A 17,976-nucleotide genomic window follows, 5' to 3' on the forward strand; every position below is an offset into this window, starting at 1 on the left:
AAGATAGGTCCATTCAAAAGTCTGAAGGCAGCAGAGAAGAAGCTGTTCTTGAATTGGTTGATATGTGACCTCAGACTTTTATATCTTTTTCCCAAGGGACAAACGTGGAAGAGACCATGTTAAGGGTGTGTGGGGTCCTTGATTATGCTGGCTGCTTTTCCAAGGCAGCAGGTGGTGTAGACAGAGTTAGTTGAGGGGAAGCTGGTTTGAGTGATAGATTGGGTTTTATTGACAACCTCTGTAGTTTCTTATGGTCTTGGTCAGAGCAAAAGCCACATCAAGCTGTGGTACATCCAGAAAAGCTGCTTTCTATGGTCCACCTCGTGAAGTGGGTAAGAGTCGTAGCGGTCATGCCAAATTTCCTTAGCTTCCTAAGGAAGTAGAGGTGTTGGTGGGCTTTCTTAACTATAGTGCCATTCTGGAGAAACCAGAACAGGTTTTTGGTGATCTGGACACCTAGAAACTTGAAGCTGTCCACCATTTCTGCTTCATCTTCATTGATGTAGACAATGGCATATCCTCCACTACACTTCCTGAAATCAATGACTATCTCCTTCATTTTACTGACATTGAGGGAGAGATTATTGTCATTGCACCAGCTCACCAGATTCTCTAACTCTTTCCTGTACTCTGTCTCGTTATCGTTTGAGATCCAACCCACTATGGTAGTGTCATCAGCAGACTTGAAAATCGAATTGAAGGGGAATTTGGCCACACAGTCATAGGTGTATAACTATAAGTTAACTAATAGTAAGGACTGAGGACACAGCCTTGTGGGGAGATCATAAGAATAGTAGGAACTTGAAGCAGGAGTAGGCAATTCAGCCCCTCCAGCCTGCTCCACCTCTTAAGACGATCATGACTGATCTCATCTTGGCCACAACTCCACTTAGCTGCCCATTCACCTTTCTTGAAGATGTTCACATCTACAGCATCTGAGATTTCTTGGAATGTTCTCCTCCATATAAGGAAATGAGGTCATGTATTCACACCAGTGGTGCTTGTCTGCCGTATTATACTTTGGTGGTGATTCTGCCTGTTTGTGATGTCTTTTTGTGCTTTAGCTGCTGTAAGATTTTTTTCTGCCTCATGCCAGGTTGGGGCTGTGTTGCGATAGGAGGTAGCATGTGTGGGATGGAGTCGCAGACATTCAGGTTGAAATTAGAATTTCTGTTAGGGAGTCTTTGAAGTGCCCCTTCTTGCTGGTGCTGACTACCTCGCTATTCTTGATGAACACACCTCCATTCTTGGCCAGCAGTGAGGTGGGGTCTTGGGTGCTTGGACCATAGGTGTTATTGATTGCAGTAAAGAAACCTTGTGTGTCATGCTTTTCAGCTGACTGCGAGACTTCCTACATTTGGTCCTTGTACCATCTGTTCTTTAGGTTGTGGGTTCTTTTGCTGGAGCCCAATCTTCATCCATCTGTGAAGCTGTCAGTGTGCTGTCAAGTTGAGTTGCCGTTTTAGGCCTTATGCTTGTAGCTTATCAGGCCTGGATCTGCTGGTCATTCTCACCAAACCAGTCTTGGCATTTCCTGGTTGACTGTTCAAGCATCTCTAGTGCTGATTATGGAGACATTAAGGGTAGACCAGGTGCTGTGAACACTTCGTATCGCTGGGTCACTGGGAGTCACTTTTCACTCACCTGAGGAAGGAACAACACTCCGAAAGCTTGTGCTACCAAATAAATCTGTTGGACTCTAACCTGGTATTGTGAGACTTCTTATTGTGCTTACCCCAGTCCAACATCAGCATCTCCACATCATCACTGAGGGTCATCAGGTTGGCAGGAGGCACTGGCTGAATAGGCCTCTGTAATCAGATTATTTGAATGCCTCAGTTTAATTCTACTGTGGCATTGTTACTGGTGCTGTCAATGTTTTGTGGCTACATTGATATTTATCACAGAGCAGATTAGACAATTGTTTGCCCAGTAGTGGTCAGTTCCTGATATGGTGCAGACAATACCAATGTTCTTGCGGTTCCTCGTTCAGACAACGATGTAGTCAAGCAGATGCCAGTGCTTGGAGTGAGGTTGTTGCCATGAGAACCTGTTCTTTCACTGATGGATCAAAGTGTTGTTATGACAAGGCTACGTTCTCGGCATTTTGTCAGGATCAGGGTACTACTGAATTTGGATTTCCCTACCCCCTTTCTTCCTTGCTATTTACTTCACTTCTACTCACTTCTTACTTCTAATTCAGGGCCATTGGGAGTCAGAGCCTATCCCAACAGATACTTGGGGGTGGGGGGTAATGTTATCAAAAAAATTCTAAGTGACAAATGTGCGTGAAAACGGGAGAAATTTACACACTTGTTCGGTGACTTAAAAATCGAATCTTACCTAACTCTGTCAAAAAATGAAGCCAAATCTGCTGTCTGCCAGCAAGGAAAGATGGAGGGACCTAAATTCACTGAAAGCTGGCAGATAGCAGCAGAGGGTGCAAATGTGCATGCTTAATCTCTGTGTTTCTTGATTGCACACCATAGTACAGCTCTGACTAAGGTTACAAGTGACATTCGAGTTGAATGTGACAATGATAAATGATCTTTTGTTGCCCTTCTTGAGCCACCACTGGTTCAGTTAGTAGCTTCTGCTGTTAAGTCCCAGTCCAGGACTTGAGTGCCAAAATCAAGACTGAGGGGGTGCAGCACAGCTGAAGTCCCATTTGCCCTGTCATGTGGACATAAAAGATCCCGTGGCACTATTTCAAAGAAGAGCAGGAGATTTATCCCCAATATCAGCATCATAAAAACATACCTTATCCCATCCTTATTACACTGCTGTATCTGGGAGCTTTGTGTGTGGAAAATGGGCTGCCGCATTTCCCGTATTACAATAGTGATTGCACTTCAGAGGTACATTGTTAGCTATAATATGCTTTGTGGGCATCCAGTAGTTGTGGAAGGCATTATTTACAGCAAGTTATTTTTGTCTTCTGTTTTTGGCATAGTTGACCTCAGAAGTCACCTCCAGAGCCTCCACAGTCATTCTCTGGATGCAACATACTTGCCTTGTCAATACTTGTCTATCCAGTCACAGCCAGAAAATTACCTGCAGTGGTCTCTATTCCTATTTCTGCAGTTACCGTTGTTGTGCCTGACGGATCTATCCTTGGCGCCATCCTATTTCTCAGCTACATACTGCTCCTCAGTGATAATTTGAAAATAGTTTCCACATGTACGCTGATGATGTCAAGCTCCACTTCACCACCACCTCTTTTGATCCCTCCACTGTCTTTATATTATCATAAAAGCCTGTCCTACAGTGAGTTCTGGATGAATGAAATCTCCTCCAAATAAATATTGGGAAGACTGTCTTGGTCCCCATCACAAACCTCGTTTCCTCGGTACTGACTCCATCCTCTTTACTGGCTGAGACTCACCCTGATATTCACAACTTTGGTTTTATATTTGACGCCATGAACTTCCAACCACATATCCACATTATCACTAAGATCGCCTATTTCCGTTGTCTGACTGTGCATGTGATTCAGTTTCTCAGTTGCTGAAACCCTCATTGGTGCCTTTGTTACCTATGTACTTGACTACTCTCATGCACTTCTGCTGTTTTACAAGTTTTCCTCTCGGCAAAATTGATGGATGGAATTCTCCCAAAAAGATTCTAAGTGTCGAATTCACAGAAAAACTGGAGTAATTCATGCTGGTTTTTTTTTTCAGAAAAGAATCTCCCACATTCTGTGCACTGCTGAGGCCACCAGCATGAATATCATAATATTTTGGGCGGATGGTGCCTATTCTCACTAAAGAGGCTGAAATCAGCGCATTGAGCAGCCCATTGCACATGCACCAATCTGCCACTACCGAGATCGGCGCATGCTTGGTCGCTGGCCAGCCCTGTGAGCTCCACAATGCCAGCTCTCTGCTCCCCCACCGGCCCGAACATTGACCTCCCTGACCATTCCTGGGCCCAGCCCTAAGAGGCCCAGGGTGCCAATGCCCAGAAGGCACCCTGGCCCCCTGCACCTGACCCTCTGGGGACCCTGATTGCCTTCCCTTCACCAGCGGGGTTGGGCTGCTAGTTCCCCAAAGTGGGGAACTACTGTAAACCCTGCTCAAGTGAAATACTCCTAGTGGAGTGTGAGAGGCTAGAAGGCCCAGAGACTTCAGTCCCAGGCCTGCTAATAGGATTTTTAAAAAATGGTAATGTTAATTGTCATAATTTATGCACCTCTCCGTCGATTTCCGGCGTGGAGTTGAAGCACCGGAAATCCAGTACTGAGAGGTGCTGGCGTACCAGGATGCCCAACACGGATCCTGAGCATCGGGCACTGCTGGCATCTCCCAGCCCTCTGTGCTAAAAAATTTGGCATAGCAGGATGGAAGAATCGCCCCTGAGATTGTTCAAAACTCTGTCAAAGCCAGAAAGCTCCAGAATTGCCTCTAATATTTATCTACCTTTCTTTTCTCCTTTAAGACGCTCCTTAAAACATATTTCATTGGCCAAACCTTTGTCATCTGCCCAATGTAACACACGGGACGATTCTCCCAAAAGCAATAAATTGGTGAGAAAACTGTTCTGGATCCCGACTGTTCTGACAGTTCAGCTTCCCACTTGAATCTCCGTGCTCTGTGCACTGCAGAGTTCCTAGTCGTGAATCTCATTAAAAACCCAGGGGGCAGGGCCTATTTGCACCAGAGTCTGATAGCTCTGGAATCTGTGAATGTGCAGTGGCCCTGATCTGTCAGACTCCCCGTTTGTTGGTCAGTTCAATTGCTGGCCAGTCTGGGACTCCCGCAGTGCTGCTTCTCTAGCCTCCCCCAAGGCCCGATCGCGGCCCCCACAGCAATTCCCAGGCCAGCTCTGACCCTCTCCCCCGGCCCCTGTCCTGGAGCACCCCAGTGCACAGCCCACCTCCCCCCAGTAGTGGCTATTCCCCACAGCCCCCTCACCCGGTGGACCCCGCCCCCTGCGCTAACTCTACCCCGGGAGGCATGCCACTGGAAGACTGCACTGCCCCCCCCCCCCCCCCCCCGTCCGCTCATCCCCCTCCCCCCATCCCGCCCCAATCGCTGCCCTCCCTCCATCCAAACCGATCCTGTCTGCAGAGTGGCAGCGGGATCCCCCACCCCCACTGATCGTCCATAGGCCCCACCCACATTGGACCCCACCCCTTTGGCACTGCCTGTTGGGCATTAGTAAGGCGCCCCTGGGCATGGGCACTTTGTCTGTTGGGCAGGACTGGGGAGACAGGCTGGTACTGCCAAGTGTCCATGTCTGAGGGCACTGCCCCCCTGCTGTCCAACCCCCTGGGGAGCCCCGATTGTCCGCCCCCTTCATTCCGGCAGGGTCTTCCGCTAGTTCCCCGAAGGTGGGGAGCTAGTCTGAACCCTTCTGGAATGAAGTACTCCTGGTGGGGTGGGAGATGTCAGGTCCCAATAATGAACTAATAAACATATTTAAAACCTATTAAAAAAAAGTTTAAATTACTTACCTGCCTTTCTGCCGATACCATCGTGGTCTGACCGGCGACTGTTCGCCAGCTGTGGAAGATGCGCATGTGTTCCCAGCGCATGCACATATCCTGTTCAAGGCTAGCGACGCACATCTCCCACCGTGACCTGACAGAAAAGTTGCTGGTTATGATGGGAGAATCACGGCCTCAGTGTCAAATGTTTTGATTGACCGTCCTTTCAAAGCACCCTGAGACATTTATTACATTAAAAGCATGATCAAAATACAAGTTGTTGTTTCATACATTTTTAATTTTCTTCTTTCTTGTAGATGCATCTGGCAGGAGTTCAGGAACTTTGAGGGCAGTTACTGAAATTCGTATCCTTTCAAGCTCTGTGGGCTACATTTTTTACTGTTAATAAACCAAAAGACATCATTAATTTGTGGAAACTAGGCGATTTAACTCTGGAGTAAGCAGAAATACTGTAAGCTTAAAATTGATTTTGTTTAGTTTGGGGACAATATTTTGAAGGAATACAAGTTTAATATCTGTATGAAGCCAAGTATTATATAATCATTGTAATTGCATTATTGTAATAGGATGAAAGACTCATGAGTTGACTATTCCAAAAATGCATTAAAAGATCATACAATGACTGAGAACAATACAAGGTAAATACAAGCTTTCCTGTTTTTTGCAGAAGGCATTACCACTAGATGGCAAGAGCTGCACATGCTATAACATTTTATTTACTACTGAAAACTGACTACGTTGAGATAGAACAGAAAATGCACAGTTAAACTCTCTATTCAATCATTCAACTTTTAATGGATTTCTAGTTGCTAAGTACTGTAATTGAAATGCTTTTGAATTTATCCTTAACAAGTTTGTACAAAGCCATACAATTTAGAAACGTTTTCAAAGAATTTCCTTACTTCAACTACATACAATCCAAAGCATTAGATGATGTATGTACTGTAATAAATAGCCTAACAATACTGCCTTTCTTCAAATTAAGCACTTGTTAGAAAAATTATTACTATGTGGGAGAAGCAAAAAATAAAGTGTAACTTTAATAGCTAATTGAGCATTGGATGCATACTTTTCAAAATCTAACAACGTACTTACAATGATGCAAAAACACATAACTTAGAAATATGAGATTCCCAAGAAAGCAATTTCATTAATGGGGATTAAAAAAGCCATCAATAACAACACTCTGACAGATTATTTTTTAACACTTCTCAAGCAACTAACAAATCACTTAACTGGTATAAATGTTGCAAAGCTTGCTAATCTAGCTGTGGAGTATGCAGTGTTTGTGAAAAATGGATCACAGCAATTTCAAATGGACTATTTTTACAACCAAAGTATTGGAGGCACTGATTACCACTGATATGGATGAGCTTGAATAACTGACACGATGGCACAGTAGTTAGCACTGCTGTGTCACAACACCAGGGACCCAGGTGACTGTCTTTGTGGAGTTTGCACGTTCTGCCCATGTCTGCGTGGGTTTTCTCCGGGTGCTCCGGTTTCCTCTCATGCCCCAAAGATGTGCAGGATATGTGGATTGGCTGTGATAAATTGACCCTAGTGCCAGGGGATTAGCAGGGTAAATACATGGGGTTACAGGGATTGTGGCTGATACAGACTCATTGGGCCAAATGGCCTCCTTCTGCACTGTAGGGATTCTATGATTCCCAGACAAGGAGATAATAAACATGACAGGAAATCCCAGCTGGAGTCAGGGTACAACCACGGGCATGAAACAAAGTAGTTTGTTATTTAAAATGCCAAAAACACTCTACTAATGCAAAGAAATATTAGCAAGGATATAGCAAGTAATGCGATAAAAACAAAAATAAAAGGATTATGAATATCAGATTATGCATACCAATGTAGGAAAGGGAATGTATTATAGGAAGTAAGTCCTTGGGCCAGTTTGCTTATTAGTTCATTCTCTGGTCGGAAGCATCACCGACAAGGATAGTATTTATTATCAAGGCCTTGTTGCCCTTGAGAAGGTAGTAGTGAGCTGCCCACTGAACTAATGCAGTCCATGTGGTGAATCTTGTAGAATCCCCCAGTACTGCTACAGTGCTGTTAGGAAGGAGGTTTCAGGATTTTGACTCAGCTACGATGAAGGTTCAGCGATTCATGTCCAAGGCAGGATGGTGTGTAACTTGGAGGGGAGCTTGGAAGTGATGGTATTTTCGTCTAGCAGCTATCCTTGTCCTGCTAGATGGCAGAGGTTGCAAGTTTGAGGTGTGTCATCGATGGTGGCTTGGTGGCCTACCAAAATTCAGTTTTACTAAGAAAGCCCACCAAGCTACTGTACACCGATGGTGGATGTTAAAAGTGATAAATGGATAATCAATCAGACTGAATGTTTTGACCTAGATAGTGTTATGTTTGAGTTTTGTTGCAGCTGTAGCCATCCAACGAAATGTAGAGAGTTCCATCACACTCCTGACTTGTGCCTTGTAGGCATTGAAATGGCTCTGGGGAGTCAGACCACTTGCTCCTGTAGTAGTCACAGCAGTTATGTGACTGGTCTAATTGAGTTTCCTTTCAATGGTGAACCCAAGTTAATACAAAAACAGAAAAGGCTGGAAATACTCAGCAGATTCGGGGGTAACATGAGAGGGAAAAATCGCATTAATGTTTCAGGTCTGTGACCTTTCATCAGAAATCTGATATTGTTTGACAAAACTGATGTTGACTGTCTCCATCACTTAGCTCATAACTGAGAGTAGGTTAATGGAATGGTAATTGGCCAGCTTGCAGTTGTCTTCAATTTTATGACCGTTTTCCACATTGTTGGTTAGGTACCAGTTTTGTAGTTGTGCTGAAGCAGCTTGGATAGTGGCACAGCTTGTTCTGAAAAATAGGTCTTCAGCATTATAGCTGAGACGGCACCCATAGCCTTTCTGTAGTGCATGTTGTAGGTGGAATTTTGAAGATGATCAGAGTTTCACACATCAACCCAGCTGCGTATATGAAGTGGAAGGTATATCATTCCCTGAATTTTCAGATGGTTCACAAATATAACTTTGTATATTAATGCCCAAAAGACAATGATTATGTTGTTATTATGTAGCAGTCCACAATGTCTCTACTATTTAAAGGAAGGGAATGAACAGATGACTATCAGGAAATGAGTGCTATCCTGTGGGTTTATGATCCCAGTTAAAAACCCCAAAGCTTCAGCTCAGATCAACCACAATGATACCCAAGTTACTGTTGGGTACTTAATAGGCATTCCAAAGGATCTATTGTTTGAATTGCTTATTGAGGCTTGGTGGGTGTTTCTTTAACAGTCCAGCCACAATCTCCAAAGCTATCACTGTCAACTTCAGGCTCTTCCTCAGGTTTTAACGTGCAATAATAACAAGCCTAGTGAGGAACTTGGAAGAGAATGAGAAAGAGAAGAAAAATAAGAATTTGCAGGATTGTGGGGAAAAAAGCAAGGGAGTGGAATTAATTGAATAGCTCTTTGTAAGTATTTGTGCAGGCACAGTGGGCTGATTGATGTATTCAATGCTGTATGACCCTATGATAAGGAGAATGACAGGAATAGATTGTACCAACATTTCATTTGTTTCCAGCAATCTGAACTGACAAAATTTGGTTTTACTAAGAAAACGCATTTTTAAAACATGTTTCTGAATCTTTCTATATTAGTTGTAAAGATAGACGTCACAGAAAAAGTCCCTTCAACCCGTTGTGTCCGTGCCGGTCAAAGACAAGCCATCTAACTATTCTAATCCCATTTTCCTGCACTTGGCCCATGGCCTTGTATGCCTTGGCATTTCAAGTACACATCGAAATACTTCTTAAGTGTTATGAGGGTCCCTGCATCCACCACCCTTTCGGGCAGTGAGTTCCAGACTCCCACCACACTTTGAATTAAAATATTTTTCCTCACATCCCCTCTATACCTCCTGCCCCTTACCTTAAATCTATGCTCCCTAGTCATTGATCCCTCCATCAAGGGGAAAAGTTTCTTCCTGTCGATCTATGGCCTTCATAATTTTATACATCAGAATCATGCCTCCCTTCAGTCTCCTCTGCTCCAAGGGAAACAAAGTCAGTCTATCCAATCTATATTCAGTTTGAAAACTCTCCAGCCCAGGCAAATTCTGGCAAATTTCCTCTGCACCCTTTCCAATGCCATCACATCCCTCCTATAATTTGGATTCCAGAACTGCACACAATATTATAGTTGTGGCCTAACCAACATTTTATAGAGTTCCAGCATAGCCTTCCTGCTCTTAAACTCTAAGTCTTAGCTAATAAAGGAAAGTATATCATATGTCTCCTTAATCACTTTATCCATTGGCCCTACTACCTTAAAGGACTGGTATACATGCACATATCCTCATTGCTTCCCAGGATTCTGCTGTTCATCATGTATTCCCTTGTTTATCCTACCGAAATGCACCACCGCATATTTACCCAGATTGAATTCCATTTGCCCATCTGACCAGCCCGTCTATATCCTCCTATAATCTGAGGCTCACTATTTATCACCCTGCCAATTTTTGTAATAGCCGTAAACTTATTGATCAATTATTCAAGCCTGAATCATTCATATAAGAGCTCTGGCACACTGGCACAGTGGTTAGCACTGCTGCCTCATAGCACTAGAGACCTGGTTTCAATTCCGGCCTCGGGTGGCTGTGTGGAATTTGCCCTGTATCTGCGTGGGTTTCCTCTGGGTGTTCTGGTTTCCTCCCACAATCCAAAGATGCGTGGGTTAGATTAATTAGCCATGATAAGTTGCCTCTTATTATCCCAAGATACGCAGGTTAAGTTGACTACCAGGATAAATATTTGGGGTTACAGGTATAGGGGCTGGGTGCGATTATTGTCAGTGCAGGCTCGATGGGTCAAATGGCTCCTTCTGCACTGTAAGGATTCTCTGATCCCTGTGGGACCTCAGTGGCTATGGTCAGAAAAACACACCTCGACTATCGCCCTCTCCTGCCACTGAGCCAATTCTGGATCTAATTTATTGAATTACCATGGACCCTGTGGGCTCTTACCTTCGCTATCAGTCTCCCCTGTGGGACTTTATCAAAAAAAGCCTTGCTGAAGTCCAAATAGACCATGTCAAATGATTGCCGTTGGCCAGAATTTTCCAGCCGTTCATGCCCTGCCACCTCTGCAAGCAAGGATGGAAAATTTGGCGCTCAGCCAAATCTCCATTGATTGCAGTGGGACCAAAAAATCTTGTTGGCGTGAGCAGCTAGAATATTCTGCCTGACATCTTCACACCTGGTCACCTCTTCAAAAAATTCAATCAAGTTGGTCAGATATGACGTCCCCTAACTGTTTTTAATTAATCCCTGCCTCTCCAAATGCAGATGAATTCTGTTTCTCAGAATCATTTTCAATAGTTTCCCCAACCTGAATTTAGGCTTACTGACCTGTAGTTTCCTGGTTTATCCCTTCCTCCTCTCTTGAATGATAGATATTCATTCATGTGAACCCATTCCCTTTCTCCTCGCAAGATTTTTGGAGAGCAGTTTTCTTCATTTATTTCAATTCGTTATTTTGTCCATTTGGTGTTCTTTTTATTTCATCTGTGATTTCTTATTCATTTATCCCATACCTTTAATGTTATTTCTACAAAGGCATTCCAGTTTTTCGTCTTGTAATACTGTTCATTTCATTGAAATCTGAAGACAGATAAGCTGCAAAATCAAATGAGGGAAAATAAATTGTGGGGCCCCATTGTATATCCTATCATCCTGTGGAACAATGGATTGGAATTTGATTCCTGGGCACCAAGCCACTTGATTAGTCAGGAAAGAAATGTGCTGACAGCGGGTGTATGCTACCAGATTTGCATGTGAATACAAAATATTGAGGTTGAGCAATATATTGTGAAAGTCAAATTGATTCTCATCTTAGTCATTTTATCAATTAAATCTAAATGTTTATGGATTCTTTTTAGCTACTTTATACAGAGAAGAACTTTGTGATTTGTTCCCCAACTGGTTCCGGAAAGACTGTACTGTTTGAACTAGCCATAGTCAAATTACTGATGGAAGTTCCAAAGCCATGGTCTATTATAAAGATTGTATACAGTAAGTTTAATAAGAATACTATTGATGCTTTTTTACCTAAGAATAGAACATAGAACACTTCAGCACAAACAGGCACTTTGGCCCACAAGTTGCGCTGATCACATCCATACCTACCAAGCCATAGAACATAGAACATTACAGCGCAGAACAGGCCCTTCGGCCCACGATGTTGCGCCGACCAATTAAGAAAAAAGCAATGACCCTCTAACCTAAACCAATCCCTTTCCATCCATAAACAAATCCACGGACCTCTTAAACGCCCCCAAACTAGGCGCATCTACAACTGCAGCAGGCAGGGCATTCCATTCCCCCACCACCCTCTGGGTAAAGAACCTACCTCTGACATCCGTCCTATAACTACCACCCCTTAATTTGAAGCATAGAACTAAACCATAGAACTATCCGTAACTCCCAATCCCATTAAATCCCATATACTCATCCAGAAGTCTTTTAAAAGACCCCAGCAAGGGTCCTAGGACAGATCCCTGGGGCAGTCCACTGGTGACCGACCTCCATGCAGAAAAAGACCTATCCACAACCACTCTCTGCCTTCTGCAGGCAAGCCAGTTCTGGATCCACAAGGCTAAAACCCCTTGGATACCATGCCCTCCTACCTTCCCAAGAAGTCTTGCATGGGGGACCTTATCAAACGCCTTGCTGAAGTCCATGTAAACCACATCCACTGCTCTTCCTTCGTCAATGTGTTCAGCCACATTTTCAAAGAACTCAACTAGGCTCGTAAGGCATGACCTGAATGAACGTTTTGTTTTCTTATAGGGGCGGCAATGAAGCACAGTGATTAGTATTGCCGCCTCACGGCGCCAGGGACACGGGTTCGATTCCCAGGTTGGGGTCACTGTGTGGCATTTGCACGTTCTCTCCCTGTCTGCATGGGTTTCTTCTGGGTGCTCCGGTTTCCTCCCGCAGTTCAAAAAATGTGCTGGTTAGGTGCATTGGCCATGCTAAATTCTCCCTCAGTGTACCCAAACAGACGCCAGAGTGTGGCAACTAGGGGATTTTCACAGTAACTTCATTGCAGTGTTAACATAAGTCTATTTGTGACACTAATAAATAAACTTTATTACTATTTTAGAAATTAGATATGAAAAACAAAGTATAACACTGTGTATTCAATTATTGATTATTAGTTCAGTTAACTTATTACTGAAACTCATACTGAAATCATTTATGTCACATGTAATTTGTACATGTAAGGGATTGTAAATAAAACAGTATAATTACAACCAAACCTCTATTAAAACTCTGAGAGAAGAATCAATTGTATTGGTAAAGTACATTATTTGAAGTCTAAACTAGATCTCAAAGTTCATCACATTTGTTATTCTGAGGCGTAGGAATTGTTTTGTAGGTTAATACAGTATCCATTTCGCACACCAGAAGTTCCCACAAATAGCAGTAGGCTGAATGACTAATTAATCTGTTTTCACAAGTATTCATTGATAGAGAAATGCTGGCGAGAACAGAATAACATGAAGTCCTAGGGGATCTTTAAAACTCACCTGAACTGTCAGATGGGTTTCAGATTAACATCACCTTGAACAATGCAAATCTCCTTTGGTTCTGAAATGGCAAATCACTGTCAATTATGAGCTGAGATCCTGAAATGGATTGAACCCACAATCTTGTGGACAAGGATTTAAACTAACTACTACTACTACCAAAACAATAAATGGTTCTTCCCTGGGATTCATTTAACCATGAACACAGATCCTCACTTACATTTATTCCATCACTGCAGGTTGCAGAAGAAATCAACTATTGATACTGTTCAACTGTCAAAGGTTGATAAGGGTAACACTGTTGATGTGGATGGATATTTAAAAAGGCATTTGATACAGTGCCATGCAACAGACTTGTGAACAAAATTCTAACTCAGGGAATAAAGGGGAAAGCAAACACTTGGGTAAGAAATTGGTTGAGTGACAGGAAGATGACACAAGAAGGCACAGGTTCAAAGCAATTGGCAAAAAGAATAAAAGTAATGTGAGAAAAGCAAATTCCCCAGAGGGTGGCTAGAGCCCGGAAAAACTTCCTGGAAAGGTGGTGGAAGCAGCTTCGATCAAGGTATTCACAAGGGAATTGAATTGCTATCTGAAAAGAAAAAATGTGCAAGGTTACAGTAATATGGCAGGGGAGTGGGACTATGTAGAATGGTCTTTCAGAGAGACAATGCAGATTCGATGGGCCAAATAGCCTCATTCTGCCCTGTATAGATGATGTGATTCTGTTTCTGATTTTAACATAGAACATAGAACATAGAACACTACAGCACAAACAGGCCCTTCGGCCCACAAGTTGCGCCGACCACATCACCTACCAACCTACAGACCTATCTATAACCCTCAATCTCATTAAACCCCATATACTCATCCAGAAGTCTTTTAAAAGACCCCAGCGAGTTCGCCTCCACCACCACTGACGGCAGCCGATTCCATTCACTCACCACCCTCTGAGTGAAAAACTTACCCCTAACATCACTTCTGAACCTCCCTCCCCGCACCTTAAATCTGTGTCCTCTCGTAGCGACCATTTCAAACCGGGGAAATAGCCTCTGAGAGTCCACCCTATCTATCCCTCTCAACATTTTGTAAACTTCTATCAGGTCGCCTCTCAACCTTCGTCTCTCCAGGGAAAAGAGTCCCAGCTCCCTCAACCTAACTTCATAAGGCATGCCTCCCAGTCCAGGCAACATCCTTGTAAATCTCCTCTGCACCCTTTCAATAGCTTCTACATCTTTCCTATAGTGAGGCGACCAGAACTGCGCACAATACTCCAAATGAGGCCTGACAAGGGTCTTATAAAGTTCCAGCATTACCTCCCGACTCCTAAACTCAATCCCTCGATTAATGAAGGCCAGTACACCATACGCCTTCTTGACCACCTCCTCCACCTGCGAGGCCGATTTAAGAGTCCTGTGGACCCGGACCCCAAGATCCTTCTGCTCCTCAACACTACTCAGACTTCTGCCCTTAATAGTGTACTCGTTCATCCCGTTGGTTCTGCCAAAATGGACGACAACACATTTATCCGCGTTGAAGTCCATCTGCCACTTCTCCGCCCAGTCCTGCATCCTATCTATGTCCTGCTGCAACTTTTGCCATCCTTCCAGATCATCCACAACACCACCGACCTTCGTGTCATCAGCGAACTTACTTACCCATCCCTCCACTTCCTCATCCAGGTCATTTATGAAAATGACAAACAACAAGGGTCCCAGAACAGATCCTTGAGGCACTCCGCTGGTGACTGACCTCCATTCAGAAAAAGCCCCATCCACAACCACTCTCTGCCTTCTGCAGGCAAGCCAGTTCTGGATCCACAAGGCCAAAGGCCCTTGGATCCCATGCCCTCTCACCTTCTCAAGAAGTCTTGCATGGGGGACCTTATCAAACGCCTTGCTGAAGTCCATGTACACTACGTCCACGGCACTTCCTTCGTCAATGTGTTCAGTCACATTATCGAAGAACTCAACTAGGCTTGTAAGGCACGACCTGCCCTTGACAAATCCATGCTGACTATTCCTGATCATGTCAAACCTCTCCAAATGTTCGTAAATCTTGTCCCTCAGAAGCCTCTCCATCAGCTTACCAACCACTGAGGTCAGACTCACCGGTCGGTAATTTCCCGGGCTATCTCTGTTCCCTTTCTTAAAAATAGGAACTACATCCGCAATCCTCCAATCCTCTGGAACCTCTCCCGTCTCCATTGACGACGCAAAGATCATCGCCAGGGGTTCTGCAATCTCTTCCCTCGCCTCCCACAGAATCCTGGGGTACATCCCATCTGGTCCCGGCGACTTATCTACCTTGATAGAATTCAAAAGTTCCAACACATCCTCCTCCTTAATATTCACGTACTCAATCCTTTCCATCTGCTGCAAATCCATAACAAAATCTCCCAGATCGGCTTCCACCGTGAATACTGAGGCGAAGTACTCGTTAAGCACCTCCGCCATTTCTTCTGGTTCCACACAAACCTTTCCCCCCTCACCTTTTATCGGTCCTATCCCTTCTCTTCTCATCCTTTTACCTTTCACATATTTATAGAAGGCCTTGGGATTCTCCTTAATCTTACCCGCCAAGGTCTTCTCATGACCCCTTCTGGCTCTCCTAATTTCCCTTTTAAGTTCCCTCCTACAGTCCTTATACTCCTCAAGATCTTTAACATCTCCTAATTCCCTGAACCTCTTGTACACCTTCCTTTTCTTCCTGACTAGGTTCAACACATCCTTTGTGCACCACGGTTCCCTCGACCCACCAAAACCCCCTCGTCTCATCGGAACGTTGTCATTCAGAGCTCCAGACACACATTCCTTGAATATCTGCCACCTTCCTTCGGTACTTTTCCCTAAGAACGCCTCCTTCCAGTTTATTTGTCCAAGTAACTTCCTGACTTCTTCGTATCTCCCCTTACCCCAGACAAACACCTTCCTAGCCTGCCTGATCCTATCTCGTTCCAACGCAATTGTGAAGGAGATAGAATTATGGTCACCATATCCAAGATGCTCTCCTACCGAAAGATCCGTCACCTGCCCTGGTTCATTCGCCAGTACCAGGTCAAGTACAGCCTCTCCCCTCGTAGGCTTGTCCACATACTGCGTCAGGAAACCCTCCTGAACACACCTAACAAACTCCTCCCCATCTATACCCCTTACCCTAGGGATATTCCAGTCGATGTTTGGGAAATTGAAGTCTCCCATCACGACAACTCTGTTATTAAAACATCTCTCCAGAATCTGTTTCCCTATTTGCACTTCAACTTCCCTGTCACTATTGGGCGGCCTATAGATTACACCCAGCAAAGTTTTTGACCCTTTGCTGTTCCTAACTTCCACCCACAGAGATTCTGTAGACAATCCCTCCACGACATCCTCTTTCTCTGTAGCCATGACACTATCCCTGATCAACAGTGCCACGCCACCACCCCTTCTGCCACCCTCCCTGTCCTTCCTGAAGCACCTGAAGCCTGGCACCTGAAGTACCCAGTCCTGTCCCTGAGACATCCAAGTCTCCGTAATGGCCACCACATCACAATCCCAAACAGCTATCCACGCCCTAAGCTCATCTACCTTATTCACTATACTCCTTGCATTAAAATATATACACTTCAGCCCCTCAGTCTGGGCATTTCCCATCTCCACCACCTGTCTAACCTCCCTCGCATACTGCCTGCGGTCCTCCCCTACCTGGGAGCGAACCTCCTCCGTCCCAGTTTCCCCAACACAGTTCCCTCCCCCCATCCTTTCTAGTTTAAAGTCCCCCCGGTAGCCTTAGCCAGTCTTCCCGCCAAGATACTAGTCCCCCTGGTATTTAAGTGCCACCCGTCCCTACTATAGAGGTCCCACCTACCCCTAAAGAGGTCCCAGTGATCTAGGAACCGAAATCCCTGCCCTCTACACCAGTCCCTCAGCCACGCATTCACCCTCCACCTCATTTCATTTCTTCCCTCATTCTCCCTTGGCACAGGCAGCAATCCTGAGATTACTACCTTCGCTTTTCTCTTCCTCAGCTGCCTACCCAGTTCCCTATAGTCCTTTTTCACAAGTGCCTCCCTCTTCTTACCTACATCAGTAGTACCTATATGTACTACTACCTCCGGTTCCTCACCCTCCCCTTTCAGGATGTCTGGGACCCGCCCAGAGACATCCTGGATCCCAGCCCCAGGGAGACAAACCACCATCCGCGACTCCCTTCTACGTCCACAAAAACGCCTGTCTGCGCCCCTCACTGTGGAGTCCCCTATTAATACTACCTTTCTGCTTCCCTTTTTGATTTTTTGGCTCACTGGCTCAGCTCCAGAGAGCTGGCCATCGCTTCCTCCCTCAGATGAGCTGTCCCCCCCAGTAGTACTCAGGCCGGAGTACTTATTTTGAAGGGGGACATCCACCGGAGTGCTCCCCATCACCCGTGTTTTCCCCTTCCTAATGGTAACCCAAGTGCCCTCATCCCGTTGCCCTGGTGTGACTACCTGCTGGTAGCTCCTTTCTATAACGTCCTCACTCTCCCTAACTAGCCGAAGGTCCTCGAGCTGCATTTGCAGCTCCTTAACCTGGTTTCGTAGGGCCTGCAACTCCACACACCGAGCACAGGTGTGGATGTCTGGCAGGCCAGGAGCCTCCAAGACCTCCCACATGTTGCATTGGCAACAACATACAGGTCTCACACTCATATTTACCCCTTATAGCAACCCAAAGGAAAAAAGGAAAAAAAAAACTTACAACTTACCTTATCTCTTTGGCTATTTTTTAACTGAGTCTCCTGTAAAAGTAGTTGATTTAAATATTGTTGTATATGTGCAACATGGTAGCACAGTGGTTAGCACTGCTGTTTCATTGCGCTAATGATTCCAAGTTTGAGTCACTGTCTATATATAGTTTACACATTCTCCCCATGTCTGTGTAGGTTTCCTCGGGTGCTCTGGTTTCCTCCCACATTCTGAAAG

The 17,976-nt window shown here is 44.7% G+C and overlaps 1 protein-coding gene across 1 annotated transcript in view; it reads left to right on the top strand.

The window, feature by feature from the left end:
• Positions 1-17,976, top strand: part of hfm1 (helicase for meiosis 1) — a 126,688-nt gene that overhangs the window by 23,081 nt on the left and 85,631 nt on the right. The window contains exons 6-8 of the mRNA XM_080196461.1: positions 5,746-5,793; positions 6,314-6,384; positions 11,382-11,514. Of these exons, the coding sequence (XP_080052587.1) occupies positions 5,746-5,793; positions 6,314-6,384; positions 11,382-11,514 (252 nt within the window). The remainder of the gene's footprint in view (positions 1-5,745; positions 5,794-6,313; positions 6,385-11,381; positions 11,515-17,976) is intronic.

Source organism: Carcharhinus amblyrhynchos, chromosome 9 (genome assembly GCF_965287045.1).
Source record: "Carcharhinus amblyrhynchos chromosome 9, sCarAmb.v2.hapA, whole genome shotgun sequence".
In the NCBI taxonomy this organism is placed as follows: Eukaryota; Metazoa; Chordata; class Chondrichthyes; order Carcharhiniformes; family Carcharhinidae; genus Carcharhinus; species Carcharhinus amblyrhynchos.